Here is a 13,985-nt window from a genome sequence, read left to right on the forward strand (position 1 = left end):
TTGGTTTTTAATTAACCATCAAAAAGGTTTGATTCGTTTGAACTTATCATCAGTTTAGGTATTCCAAATTTGTGTATCTCTTACCTGTACCGTAAGTTTGCTGAAGTGAGAAACTTTTCCTTTGGAAGGGACAACTCTAATTTTATCGGAATAACATTTTCCGGAATCGTGCAGTTGAAAATCGTATTCAATTGCCACACGTGACTCGTTCACCAATTCCAGGTCCATAGTACTGCTAACCCCTAGAAGATTTTAAAGAACACGTAGAATGTATATTTTAGTCATTTTGATGGTTATTTTTTTGTATAAGACAACAAGTGATTGAACATTATTTCTGGTTAAGTTCTAATCCTAAACGTATTTAAAGTCATTAGAAGAGTAAATAAGTGGTGAAAGAAAACATAAATCATTAAAAGAAAGTCCAGTACAAATACAATTAAAACGTCTTATAGAAATATTTTTTTCCGTGGGGGGTTTGCTTGTTCCCCCTTTGGGCGCCTCCCCAGGTGGCGGATAGGAAAAAGCCTCCCAGATATGGGTGGTACCGGGGAAATTAAATACCCGGGGCGGATCAAAACCAGGATGATTAAGGGCAGCAGCGATCATCATTACCAACTCGTGACAATAAGGAAATGATCCTGAAATTGGATCGATCACTGGAATTCCACAGGCGAAGCTGATGCGGAAAGCAAATAGGAAACTACCGCATTATTCTCCCCAGGACGTCCTTTGTCCAAAATACTTTATCATGTCAAAAAACAATTCGGCCCTCAGTCCCGGGCAGATGTTAGATCATCAGAGGGTCCTAAGAATCCCCCCGCTTGACATGAAGAAAGCTATTAATCGAATAGGTACATGGAACGTGAGTTCTCTCTAACGACTTAATATCGACATCTTCGGAATTGGCGAAAGTAGGTGGCCCAACAGTAAAATGTGTGATAAGCAGAATACAATTATCTACTACTCTGGAAATTCAGACCAAACCCATCTAAATTGAGTAGCATTTCTAATTACTGAAGAGGTAAAGGAATCCGTACGAAATGTTGTTGCCTGTTCAGACAGAATCATCCTCCTCCTTACAAATACAGGCTAAACCCACTAATCTAAATTTTGTTCAGGTATACGCACCCACAGCGGATAGACCGGATGTGGAAATAGAAGCATTCTACGAACTGACAAAATAACCATCGTAATGGGTGATTTCAATGCAAAAGTAGGAAAAGAAGGAGCGGATGGTGTAACGGGTGACTGGTCACAATCACATAGTCAGAAATCAGACTGACTTTAATATGATAAACCACAGATACCAGAATAGTATCACGCGTGTGGCAGCATATCCGGGAGCTGATGTTGGATCTTACCATAATCCTATAATAGCCAATTTTAAACTCCACCTTAAAATAACAAGGAAAAGGTACTAAAAATACGATGTTCAGTAGCTTAACCAAACGGACATCAAGGAGAACATGAGACTGGAACTGAACCGACTCTGCAACGCCAATGACCCAGGAAGCAAAGACAACCTTGAGGATATATGGAACAACGTGACAGAAAATCTTCAAGACGCCTGTGAGACGGTCTTAGGCCAACAGGAACGTATCAAGATTAGACCATGGATGTCGGATGAAATTCTTGACATAATGGAAGAACGGCGCCGCTCACAACTGTGTCAAGAATCTGAAAGATATACTGAATTTCATCGAACAATGAAACGAAAATGCAAGGAAGCCAGGGAACAATGGATCATTGCAGAATGTGGGGAGGCTGAGAGACTCCATGACTCAGTTAACTTTCGAAATAATAATCGAAAGATAAAGCAAATAACTGGCTCTATCAAAGGGTCACCAATCCCTTCCCAGACGACCTATTCAATGAATGGAAGCAATATGCGGAAACGCTTTTCCAGGAACAACGTCAAAGAAACTGCCCCCAGAAACTCTTAAAGTTTTTCTTCAAGTTATCCATCCCCGAATATATGGTAAGTGCGAAGCAAAGAACGGAGAAACTCAGTTTGGTTTTATAAAGGGTATAGGCACTAGGGAGGCACTCTTCTCTATAAAACTTCTTATCCAGAAGTGTTCTGTGCATAAAGTGCAAGAGATTTCCATAGATTCTAGAGACATCCGTGTGATCCAGCATATTTACCTACAACAACAACAGACTGCGGAGGTAAGAACCAACAGCGAAGTCATTATCGATACATTTTGTATATCCAAAGGGGTTCACCAGGAATGCATTCAGTCACCAATCTAAACTAATATTTATGTTGGCTCTTGAAGAAGATAAAAGAGGAATCGAAGTCAATAGAATTAATAAAATTAAGTATGCAGATGATACTGCCCTACTGGCGCGTTCACCCGAAGACCTTCAACTGCTTGTAGATAGAGTACCTAAACCAAGTAGGTAAACAGTTCGGACTGATAATCAACTCATTTAAAACACAAAAGTGATGACGATTATACCCGACAAAAGCTTAAATCAAGTGTCGCGTTTTGGATTTCTGGGTGCCACCCTTAACCAAAACTGGGATTGTGCTGAGGAAGTCAAAATACGAATTGGACAAGCTAAAACAGCACATTTATGAAGCTGTATTTAATGCTTGACCGTACTCTCCCAAAGACACTACGTCTTCGGGTTGTCAAATGCTACGTGTGGCCTATCCTCCTGTATGGTGCAGAGACATGGTCGATAAAGGTCAGGACTCTAAACCGTATAGAGGCATTTGAAATTCGCAGACTGCGCGCAAAACCAACGAATGAGGATGGCTGAAGTCAAGAGAGAGTTGCTTGGAATAGTCAAGGTACAAAAGACATCTCATCTTGGTCATATTTTGAGAGGCGCGAGATATTCAATTCCAAAGTTGATCCTGCAAGGCAAGATAGAAGGTAAAAGGGGCCCGGGTAGAAATTAACACTCCTGGTTTCGAAACATAAGGAACTGGTGCGGAGTAAGAGATGCCGCCACACTATTCCACCAAGCAGAAGATGACATCACCCAAATCCAATAACCCTAAAATGAATAATTAATATAAAATCATTTACCTGCGGAAATCACGCCAAAATCCAGTGAATCGGGTATACATCTAAGTAGGGGGCATATCACATTTCCTCTGAAATAAAACGTAAATGCGTTAAAACGTTAAACCATAGAAATAAAATAATTTGCCAAAAACGATCAGCTTTTGTATAAGTGCAATTTTGTTTTTCTTGCCTTATTTGATAATTTTTAGAGCTTATTAATGACGTAAACAATCCGTGTAAGACAATATTACCGCACGCCTCTCTAGTCAATCTTTCTATTTCACAGCTCTACGACTAGGCGGATATACCCAACGCGGTTATTGGCTCTATAATCTTTTTCATTAATACACTCGTTAGTTAAATAACTATTACCGCACTAGTATGGTAAAATCGCTCATTACATAAATCAAAGTAAGAGTTAAAACACGATTAATTCTCCAAATGTGTTGCAGTACCATAAAAATGCTCAAACCCCACCAGTAATGTAAATATCTTTTACATACCTAAATAAACACTGCAAATATTCTTCGGACTCCACAACCTTAAAATGCAAAGTTTCGATAAACTCTCCTTCAACTTTTGAATAAAACGTAATGAGAAACATTTTAGTAGCGTTAACTTCAAGCTTAAGTGATTCGGGACTGCAGTTTATGGAACCGCCCCATTCACATTTTTTAACTTTAAATGTAACGGTTGCTGGTATAGTACCTGAAATACAAAATTTAAATTAAATTTGTGGGTTTTTTTATTATTTTGCGATCGTAGAAGTTTTGTCGACAATGGCCGCATGTAACGAGGACGTAAAGAGTAGTAAGTTAGGTTAGGAATTCATAGTAAGGAGTAGAATACAGAAATCAAATGATTCCAATACATAGAAGGGAACGAATGGAAATGTGGAATAAAAAACGAAGCCGTTATCTTGATGTTCCGAATGTTGGAAGTGTGGGGGAAAAGGGCTCACAAAACAATCTTGGTCTTCTTCATGTACCATCTTCATCTCGGAGGTTAGCTATCATCATTGCTATTCTTACTTTGAAAACTGCGGCTTTGAATAGGTTAGAGGACGTCACACCGAACCGTTCTCGTAAGATCCTAAGCCAGGATATTCTTTTTATTCCAACAGAAGTTCTTCCCACCATCTTTCCCCGGATTATGAGTTACAGAACCTCATCATACCTTTGACCTCTCATAACGTGTCCGAGATACTGAAGTTTTCTCTTTTTAACTTCATGTAGGATCTCCACGCCCTTCTCCGTTTTTCTTAGGACCTCTACGTTTCTAACATGTTCTGTCCATGGTATTGTCACCAATCTACAGTATGTTCACATTTTGAAGGCTTCCAATTTTCGCTCGCAATATACGTTCAGGGTCCAAGCCTCCACACCATACAGAAGGACCGGGAATACATAGCATTTGAGCATTCGAGTTCTTCAGGCTCAGAGCAGCTTCTTGTTCCTCCTGAAGGATGCACAGGCCTTCTCAATGCGAATCTTTATTTCTGAACAATAATCCACAGACCAGTTGACACTTGTTCCCAAGTAGTCAGTTTTCGTCTTCCACATACAGATCCTCATTTGGCACTTCAGTTTCGGTACCAATCATGTATTTGGTCTTCTTAACGTTGAGTGTTAGACCATATTCTCGACTAGATGTGATGACGTTATTCAACATATTTTGAAGGTCAGAAATGTTTTCGGCGAGAAGTACCGTATCGTCCGCATAGCGCAAATTGTTCAGTGGAATGCCGTTAACTTGTATTCCACTCTCTTCATTTTCGAGGGCTTTGGTAAAACTTTCTTCTGAATACAACTTGAAGAGAAGTGGCGAAGGAACACAGGAGTGGAGTGGTGGAACTGCAGTGAGAAAGGACAAAAACAACAATAGTGTTGCAAACCAAAAAAAACGATGAGTCAGGGAAAGGAAAGGCTAACAATAATCATAAGAAGCAAAAGCAGACCGGAAAGCACTAATAAGCTTAAAGAAGAAGCATAACATAGCATAACAATACATGAGTATGCTAGAAAGTGAGATGACAGGAGAAACAACATGGCATACTAATCGCTGTGTGTTTCGTTCAAGCGAACTAAGGAAGATAAAAAGAGGCAACTCCTGCGATGAGAAAATATATAGAGGAAAGGTGCGGATTTGGGGATAGTAGCGGAACCGCAGAAGAAAAATCCAAAGTGAAACAAGTACCTAGAGGTATTTTCTAAAAGACGGTAAAACCGCAATTTCGAGTGACACGAGGGCGTGGCAGTGAAACCTTTAAGTACGTGATGAGTGTGATTCTGAGAATCAAAGGAAAGAATGTGAGGGTACTTGGGGTTTATGATGAACCCCTCGGGAGGACAAATAAAAAATGAAAAAGAAGGAGTGGTTGTGGAAAAGGCCCCTGTTTTTAAGACTTCAACGTAAAGACTGAGAGGTGGGAGGGAGACTGGTTACTGATGAAAGAGGAGAAGCGTTATTGGAGATATGCGGTAATTTGCATGCAATGACAAAAGGTCCAACTTTTGAAAGCGCAAGTGGGCGAGAGAATTAATCGAGGAACACATTGGAGGTGTTAAAGGTGGCGAAATGGAGGTGGATGCATACACCAGGAGAGGATAGCACGTGTTCCATGGCATGGCCAGCTTATATTGATGGAAGATGGGAATAGACAGAAGACCAATGCACATGAAGCAGAGAAGAAGTGAGTAGTAGTAAGAGTAGAGAGATCGAACAAGGATTCCAGTCTTGAACCAATCCTGTGGCTTACATTTCCAAATGTGTGGTCGACAAAAGCTAGAAGAATGAAACAAGCATTCCCTGATCACCAGCCTGTGCTGGTCTCAAGTGTGTCTGTGAAGGAGATAGTGAAGAAGTGAAAGAAAGTCTGGAAAACATGTAAGAAGTGGGAAGAGAGCAAATGCGGGAAAGCCAAGGGATAACAAAGATAATGCTGATAGAGGTGAAAGGAAGAATTCGACCTCCTGTGGTAAGGATGGAAAGAAATAACAAAATTGTGAAAGTGGGTTAATTTATTGAGGTTGGATAGGAAAGAACTGTTTGTAGGTACAAAAAGAGTGAAAGCGAGAGTAAACGAAACAGTGAGCAAGCTAACGGAGTTTCATAGAAATAAAGGGATGGTTAAAAAGGTTACACCTAAGGCAATGAATGGAAAGGAGGTATGAAAACCATCCGATATCAACAGGAAATTTCCGAGAGAGAATAGCAGCGAGAATAGCATGGGGAAAAGAGCGTCTCCAGCATATTCAGAGTGCAGAATTTGGGGTAGAGTAGGCGAGAATGTGACACAAGTAGCCAAACTTTGAGTAGGCGAAAGCGTGAGGGAGGATGTAACAGGGGTAGTGGTGCTGAGTGGGACATTGGCAGTGAAATAGGATGAGAAAGAAAGGAAAAATCTCACAGCGGAGTTGAGAGCTACTTCTTCTTCAATTGCCTTATCCCTTTTGGATGTTGGCTATTAATATGGCGATTCAAATTTTATTAGCAGTTTGTCAAAACAATTGGATAGATGACAGACCAAACTATTTCTTCTTCTTCTACCCGGACCCCTTCCACCGTCCACCTTGCCCTGAAGAATAATCTGCTGAAAGCGATATTTGTCGTGTCTCATCAGATGGCGAAAGTATTCCAGTTTCTTTTTCTTTATCATAAATGTGACTTCTTGTTGTTTGGCGATTCTTCTGAGTAGTTCTTCGATTGTGACGTGATCCTTCCAGGATATTCGGAGAACACGCCGTTATATCCACATTTCAAAGGCCGAGATCTTTTACATAAGTTGTTCTGTCATGGTCCATGCTTCTACTCCGTACATCAGACTGTGAATATGTAGCATTTTATTAATCTAATTTTTAGTGGTAGTGAGATGTTTCTTCCTGTAAATATGTTTTTCATTCTAACAATAGTTGAATTTGCCTTTTCAATCCTGGATTTGATTTCTATAGTCATGACCCATTGACTGTGAACAACTGACTGTGTTGGTATCGTTGTTTGCTAATGCACATCTTCTTTGATTTTGAGATATTTAGTTTTAGTCCGAATTCCTCGGATACATCGTTCACCTTCTGTAATAAGCTCTGAAGATCTTCAAGACTAATAGCTATGATGGCAGTGTCGTCCGCGTATCTAATGTTATTGAAGAGTTCTCCGTTCATCTTTATTCCCTCTGTGGCATCATGAAGAGCATCGTCAAAGATCGCTTGTGAGTATAAATTGAAAAGTGTAGGCGATAGTACGCATCCTTGACAGACTCCTTTTTTGATTATTTGGATTGTTTGAGCGGAAAGGAAGAACGAGGAAATCGAGAAGACATCAACCGACTGGTGTGATTGGAAGAAAGTGGATGAATGGGTGATAAGAGAGTGGCTTAAGGGAGTGGAACCGATCAAATAAAGAGTGTGAGCTATGTAAGGTTGATGGAGATAAGCTTCCGCTGTCCTGCAGGGATGCTAAGCTACGCACAAGGTACACGAACATAAAAGAGTATTTGGCGAAACATAAGTTGATCGGGGAAATAAACTAAAATGTTTAACCTTAAAAGTTAATATTCAGATTTTGTGTTTCAAGTAAAAGCCACCCTCGTGGCGTTTCACACATTACATCTTCCTTTATTTTGGATGGAACTACACTTTTTGGACAGCATCTCATAGTACACTGCAACCCAACCTACTAATACTTACTATCAGTGTAATATTGCTTACCTTTGTTTGCAATCACAAGTTCGTATTGATGTTTATCAGTCAGATATATTTTTCCAATGTCTAGATCTTTTACTACAAGTTCCACCAATGGGCCAATACCGTATCCCAAAAACGAAGTTTTTATTCTCTTTTCGACTCCTGCAATATCCAAAAACGCTGATGATTCGTAAGGAATATTTTTTTCTGGAGTGAATATAACAATAAATTCAAATTGAGTTCTGGGCAGGACTTTTCCGATCTAAAATTCCTTTCTTTTATGTTGTAAGTTAACACGATTTGCTGTTAACTCGCCTTAGGGACAATATCAAAGAAATTGGAATGATACAAGAATTCCTTTGTGTGTCGTAGCTCATTAGCTTCATCAACAAAAATCTTTTCGTAAATTTTCTCGTGGTCTTCTCTATCAACGATGCCCATATATTCCAATTTTTCGCATCTAGTTTGTTCGTAATTTTTCATATCTTTCATTAAATCCTTTAATTTGGAAATTCTTTCTTTTTCTTCTTTTCGGTCACTTATTTTCCAAGCAAACAGTAATGTAAAGTCACTCTGATTATGCAAAGTTAAAATCTTCTTAGATGTGAGACCCATATACGTATCGTCAAATGATAGATATTGTGGAACGACATTCAGTTGTGCACATCCAACCTGAAAGTTGTGATTTAAAAGTTCAGTTTGACTGTGAAAAATTGTATAAAATTTTAATGGAATTTTGAGAATCTATTATTACAAGGACAAATTTTTTCATCAATATCTGAAAAACAAGCAGAGTTACGAAAAAAGTGCATGAGTAAAAAATACTCAAAAAAGCTATCTTAACCCAACCTAATTAGTTGTAATAAATGTAAGTAATTAGTGTCCGAAATTGTAATAAGAGTTAACCCAACCTAACCAGTTTTAACGCGTTTAAATACAGTGTGATCTATACAGAGTGTCCTAAATTGTCATGATCTGGAATTTGTACACACCCCGTATAGTAGCACCATTTTGTGTACTTTCAAAGCCGTAGTCGTAAAAAGGAGACTGTAAGCTACATTTTGAGTGGTTGGTGATTGTCGTAGACCAAAAACTAAGCGAGATACGGTAATTTGAAATTTTGACTTTATTTTGAAAACAAAATTGAATTTTGGCCCTGAACATCAATATCTCAAAAACAGGTACAGTTACGAAAAAAGTGCAAGAGTAGAAAAATACTAAGAAAACCTTTCTTAGCCCAACCCAACCATCTTAACGCGTTTAAATACAATGTAAACTATACAGAGTGTCCTAAGTTGTCATGATCTTGAATTTGTACACACCCCGTATAGTAGCACCATTTTGTGTACTTTCAATGCCGCAGTCGGAAAAACGAGACTGTAAGCTACATTTTGAGTGGTTGGTGGTTGTCACAGACCAAAAACTAAGCGAGATACGGTAATTTGAAAATTTGACTTTATTTTGAAAACCGAATTAAATTTTGGCCCTAAACTCTTTTTCGATCAATATCTCAAAAATAGGTACAGTTACGAAAAAAGTGCAAGAGTAGAAAAATACTCAAAAAAACTTTCTTAACCCAACCTAACCAGTTTTAACGGGTTTAAATACAGTGTGATCTATACAGAATGTCCTAAATTGTCATGATCTTGAATTTGTACACACCCTGTATAGTAGCATCATTTTGTGTACTTTCAAGGCCGCAGTCGGAAAAAGGAGACTATAAGCTACATTTTGAGTGGTTGGTGATTGTCGTAGACCAAAAACTAAGCGAGATACGGTAATTTCAAATTTTGATTTTATTCTGAAAACCGAATTGAATTTTGGCCCTGAACTTTTTTCATCGATATCTCAAAAATAGGCACAGTTACGAAAAAAGTGCAAGAGTAGAAAAATACTCAGAAAAAACTTTCTTAACCCAACCTAACCAGTTTTAACGCGTTTAAATACAGTGTGATCTATACAGACTGTCCTAAACTGTCATGATCTTGAATTTGTACACACCCTGTATAGTAGCACCATTTTGTGTACTTTCAAAGCCGTAGTCGTAAAAAGGAGACTGTAAGCTACATTTTGAGTGGTTGGTGATTGTCGTAGATCAAAAACTAAGCGAGATAAGGTAATTTCAAATTGTGACTTTATTTTGAAAACAGAATTGAATTTTGGCCCTAAACTCTTTTTCCATCAATATCTCAAAAACAGGTACAGTTACGAAAAAAGTGCAAGAGTAGAAAAATACTCAAAAAACCTTTCTTAGCCCAACCCAACCATCTTAGCGCGTTTAAATACAGTGTAAACTATACAGAGTGTCCTAAATTGTCATGATCTTGAATTTGTACACACCATGTATAGTAGTGGACGTTTTGTGTACTTTCAAGGCGGCAGTCGCAAAAAGGAGACTGTAAGCTACATTTTGAGTGGTTGGTGATTGTCACAGACCAAAAACTAAGCGAGATACGGTAATTTGAAATTTTGACTTGCTAAACGTGCTAAATTCCTAACCAAAATCAATTTGGTAAACAAACAGAGAAATGACAGCTGGTATGACCAGAACTGTTTTCAAAAATGATCACCAGAGGGAGTAACTCTTATCTTGAAATGCCAATAGTATGAGGTGACCTAAACTAACCCTACATTATCAGCACATATACAGGATGTCCGGAGTAACTCAACGAAATAGTCCGCAAAAATAAGCGTAACACTTTTTCGAAAACTGAATAATAACGGTTTTTCAGGATGTTCAAATTACATTTTAAAAATAGTTTCATTTTCAAATATTTGTTGTTATAATGCGATTGTTTTGTACTACTTACCTCACATTCAATATCAATTAGCAGGCAAAAATCCTGTCTAAAATATATCTTGATTTTCCCTTTATTTTGACCAGTTTTAATGGGGTAACACCTGTATGTCAACTCAAATATTTCATTTGGCGGTAAAATGCCGTTAACTAAATTAGTAAAGATTGGTTTCTCTGTCACTTGAGAAAAATTAAAATCCATATTTCCAGTATTTTTTACAACTATGGTTTGCTCAGTCGCCACTTTGATCACAGTGGGTGGCAAAATAATTACATCCGGTATATTCACTATTGGGTTTGAACCCAATGCTAGAAATAATCAATAATTACTATTTCAGTAAAATGAAATATTCTGGAAACAGTTGAAATGATGTATAATCAGAAAAACTTACCAAATATGGGAACTGAAAACTGCTCATCGTCGCTAGAGAAACATATTATATGAAAAAAATCCCGTTGTGTATCGGTAGGAATGAATGTTATTTTATAGTTCTGAGGTAATCCTGGATTTAATTTTACCAGTTTATTCTGATCAGGGTTTCCAGACAGTGAAAAAAACTTGGATGTCTCAAAGCAAAGTTTCAAATTTTGAGGACTCTAAAACAAAACTCCAATAGTAAATCAATAATCCAAGAAAACAGTTATCTTACCCCTCTCTGATTGGTGATGGATAACGAAGCATTATAAACATGTCCTAATTCAAAGTTTTGAAATATTATTGCTTCCGGACATCTGACGAAAGCATCTTCTTTACTTCCAATCTTATATTTTCGAAGTGGTGAACGCAGTTTTGCTAATAGTCCTTCCGTGGAAAGCATGAGAGCTGCGAACATTTCTGATGGTTTTACCTAAAAGAAATAACCTCAACATCAGAAAGACACCAGGATGGAACGAGATAGGAAACATTGCACTCAGAAAACTTCCAGGACGCGGGATAGCTACTCTGTTGAATATTGTTAACGCAATACTTCGACTGAGGCACTTTCCTGCTGATTGGAAGAGAGCCGATGTTATTCTGTTCCCGAAACCACCAAAGGACCCGCTGTTTCCCCAGAATTATCGACCCATCAGCCTCTTGCCATCCTTGGAAAAAGTGGCAGAAGTTATCATCCTCAGGAAGCTAAAGGAGCAAGAAGAAACCCTGCACGTCATCCCTGACGAGCAATTTGGATTCCGGAGGACACTATCAACGAAACTCCAAGTCCTGAGGATGACCGAGTACATCACGGAAGGGTTCAACAGGAAAGAAACGACAGGAGCCGTGCTGCTAGACGTCTCCAAGGCCTTCGACAGGGTTTAGATCTTTTCTTCCTCCTACTCACCAGACCCTAACTCCCAAAACTTTAGGATGTAAAAACAGACGGACGAAAGCCGGCTGTTTGGACATCCTATAGTTTGCCAGGACCACCAGAGATGGACGAGCTGGCGAAGAAACAAGAAATGGAGGACAAGAAGAGCGTTAGAAGAGCCCGTCCGTCAGCGGGGGCACTCTTTTCCCAGGACAGAGGATGCCGAGACAACTCTGGGAACTTCCCGAAAGGAAAAACTCCTGGTCTTGTAGCGACTTCCTCTTCCAGACCTATCCTTTTGGTCTACAGCGATGGGAGGGTAACAAGAAGTAGTCTTGCTTGGCCCATCTATCTGAGACCGTATTCCCAGCCAATGAATATTGGCGTTAGTACGGCAGACGGTCGGAGACGGTCAGAAGGCTCCGTCTCGTGCCACAGTATGTAGTAGTCCCGAATTCTGCAACCCGCACCGGTTTATATTTGTTTGATGGTTTTATTCCGATTCACTAAATTGATAAACCGACCATTTTGTCATTTAGTAAGTGGATGCAAGTGATCGAAACATATGCCGAAGATACGATACTGCGGCGTCACGTCGTACGATTTGGTCGCATTTGACCAAATTGGTCATAATTGATCATATGTACCCGTAATTCTTTTCAACAAATTGAACGTTGGACTGTAGAAAGACTGATATGACTGCTGCAGTACAGCGCCGTAGGTTGGATCGATTTTTTCAAAGCCTGTATTGTTTCTGGACAGCTGATAAGTGAAATTATTGATCAGATTACTTTCTGCTCTAGCACGAAAAAGATATCTATTTAATAATTTGGCTCTTAAGTGGACCATACACGTTTAGAAGCTACCACAGATGTCTGTGCATAGATATACAAGGAGTTTGCAGAATACAGATGAATAGTCCATGTAGAACCTACAGTGCAGCAGACCTGTACATTGTATTCTCTGTATTCTAGCAAGAGGTATTCTTGCTTTATGGGCATTCCCATACAAACTTATTAATGTAGTTGACTTGTAGGTTACTTACCCCATTTTGCACGTCATCGGGATGCTTGTCCAATAAAAACGGTAAAACATCTTGGCCTTTTATACTCTTAATTTCCGAACATTTTATAGAATCACATATGTGAGCAAAATTGTGATCGTACGCCCGCGTACACATCTTTTAAAACCAATAATAAGTTGTGTGACAACTTTACTTTGATAGTTTAATAAGCAAAGTGTTTTACTGTCACTGGTATGTCAAGGTGATCCTTAATACATACGAAGCGACATGAGATAATGGCGATCAAAGGAGAAATATTAATTTTTGATAGTTATTGTAAGGTTTAGGGTTTTTGGTTCTGAGTTTGGTAAAGAGGACGCTGAAGTTGCGTATCATCAGCGTCAAAAAATTCAAAATTACATTCTCTATGGGTTTTGCAAATGTTCCGGAAAGGTTTACCTTTTGCCACGAGGTGAATACTGCAAAGATGAATTTTTATTATAACTTTCCATCCAGATGAATATCTGACAACACCGCCACGAAGTTTTCGCCTTCTAGACTTTTTATTCAGTTTTCTGTCTTTGTTTAGTACATGCAGTTTTAAATGTGTCTCTGTCAATTATACCGTTTTGCTATAACCGGTTTTTCTTTTACCACAGCTGATTTAAATATGGTTTGCAAAGTGACCAAACTGACAAATTCTACTAATTTGGTTCGAAGATGGTTTGCAATGTGACAAAACTGACAAATTCTACTAATTTAGTTCGAAGATGGTTTGCAATGTGACAAAACTGACAAATTCTACTAATTTGATTCGAAGATGGTTTGCAAGATGACCAAACTGACAAATTCTACTAATTTGATTTAAATATGGTTTGCAAGGTGACCAAACTGACAAATTCTACTAATTTGGTTCGAAGATGGTTTGCAATGTGACAAAACAGGCAAATTCTACTAATTTGGTTCGAAGATGGTTTGCAAAGTGACCAATCTTACAAATTCTACTAATTTGGTTTGAAGATGGCTTGCAATGTGACAAAACTGTTTTTAATTTTTCTTAGTCAATTGTCTTGTTTCCTAGTCAGTTATTACGTTGTCCAGTAAATTTTTATCTCCAGTTTTGACATTTCCAAGTTAAATTTCAAGTTTTCTAGACAACTTTTCAATTTTGTAGTCAATTTTTAATTTTCATCT

The 13,985-nt window shown here is 38.5% G+C and overlaps 1 protein-coding gene across 2 annotated transcripts in view; it reads right to left on the reverse strand.

Moving 5' to 3' along the window:
* Window positions 1-13,005, reverse strand: part of LOC145729998 (hydrocephalus-inducing protein homolog) — a 93,060-nt gene extending 80,055 nt beyond the window's left edge. For both annotated transcript variants that reach the window (XR_014178494.1, XM_081981019.1), the window contains exons 1-9: window positions 12,834-13,005; window positions 11,150-11,347; window positions 10,892-11,096; window positions 10,513-10,808; window positions 8,018-8,374; window positions 7,727-7,964; window positions 3,524-3,728; window positions 3,042-3,109; window positions 85-242 (exon numbers count right to left, since the gene is read on the reverse strand). Coding sequence is in view for 1 of the 2 variants with exons in the window: in XM_081981019.1 (XP_081837145.1) it covers window positions 85-242; window positions 3,042-3,109; window positions 3,524-3,728; window positions 7,727-7,964; window positions 8,018-8,374; window positions 10,513-10,808; window positions 10,892-11,096; window positions 11,150-11,347; window positions 12,834-12,968 (1,860 nt within the window). In the remaining variant the exon portion in view is untranslated. The remainder of the gene's footprint in view (window positions 1-84; window positions 243-3,041; window positions 3,110-3,523; window positions 3,729-7,726; window positions 7,965-8,017; window positions 8,375-10,512; window positions 10,809-10,891; window positions 11,097-11,149; window positions 11,348-12,833) is intronic.
* Between the last annotated feature and the right edge of the window lie 980 nt (window positions 13,006-13,985).

This window comes from Ips typographus, linkage group LG5 (genome assembly GCF_016097725.1).
Source record: "Ips typographus isolate SLU linkage group LG5, UJ_Ityp_2.0, whole genome shotgun sequence".
Taxonomy (NCBI): domain Eukaryota; kingdom Metazoa; phylum Arthropoda; class Insecta; order Coleoptera; family Curculionidae; genus Ips; species Ips typographus.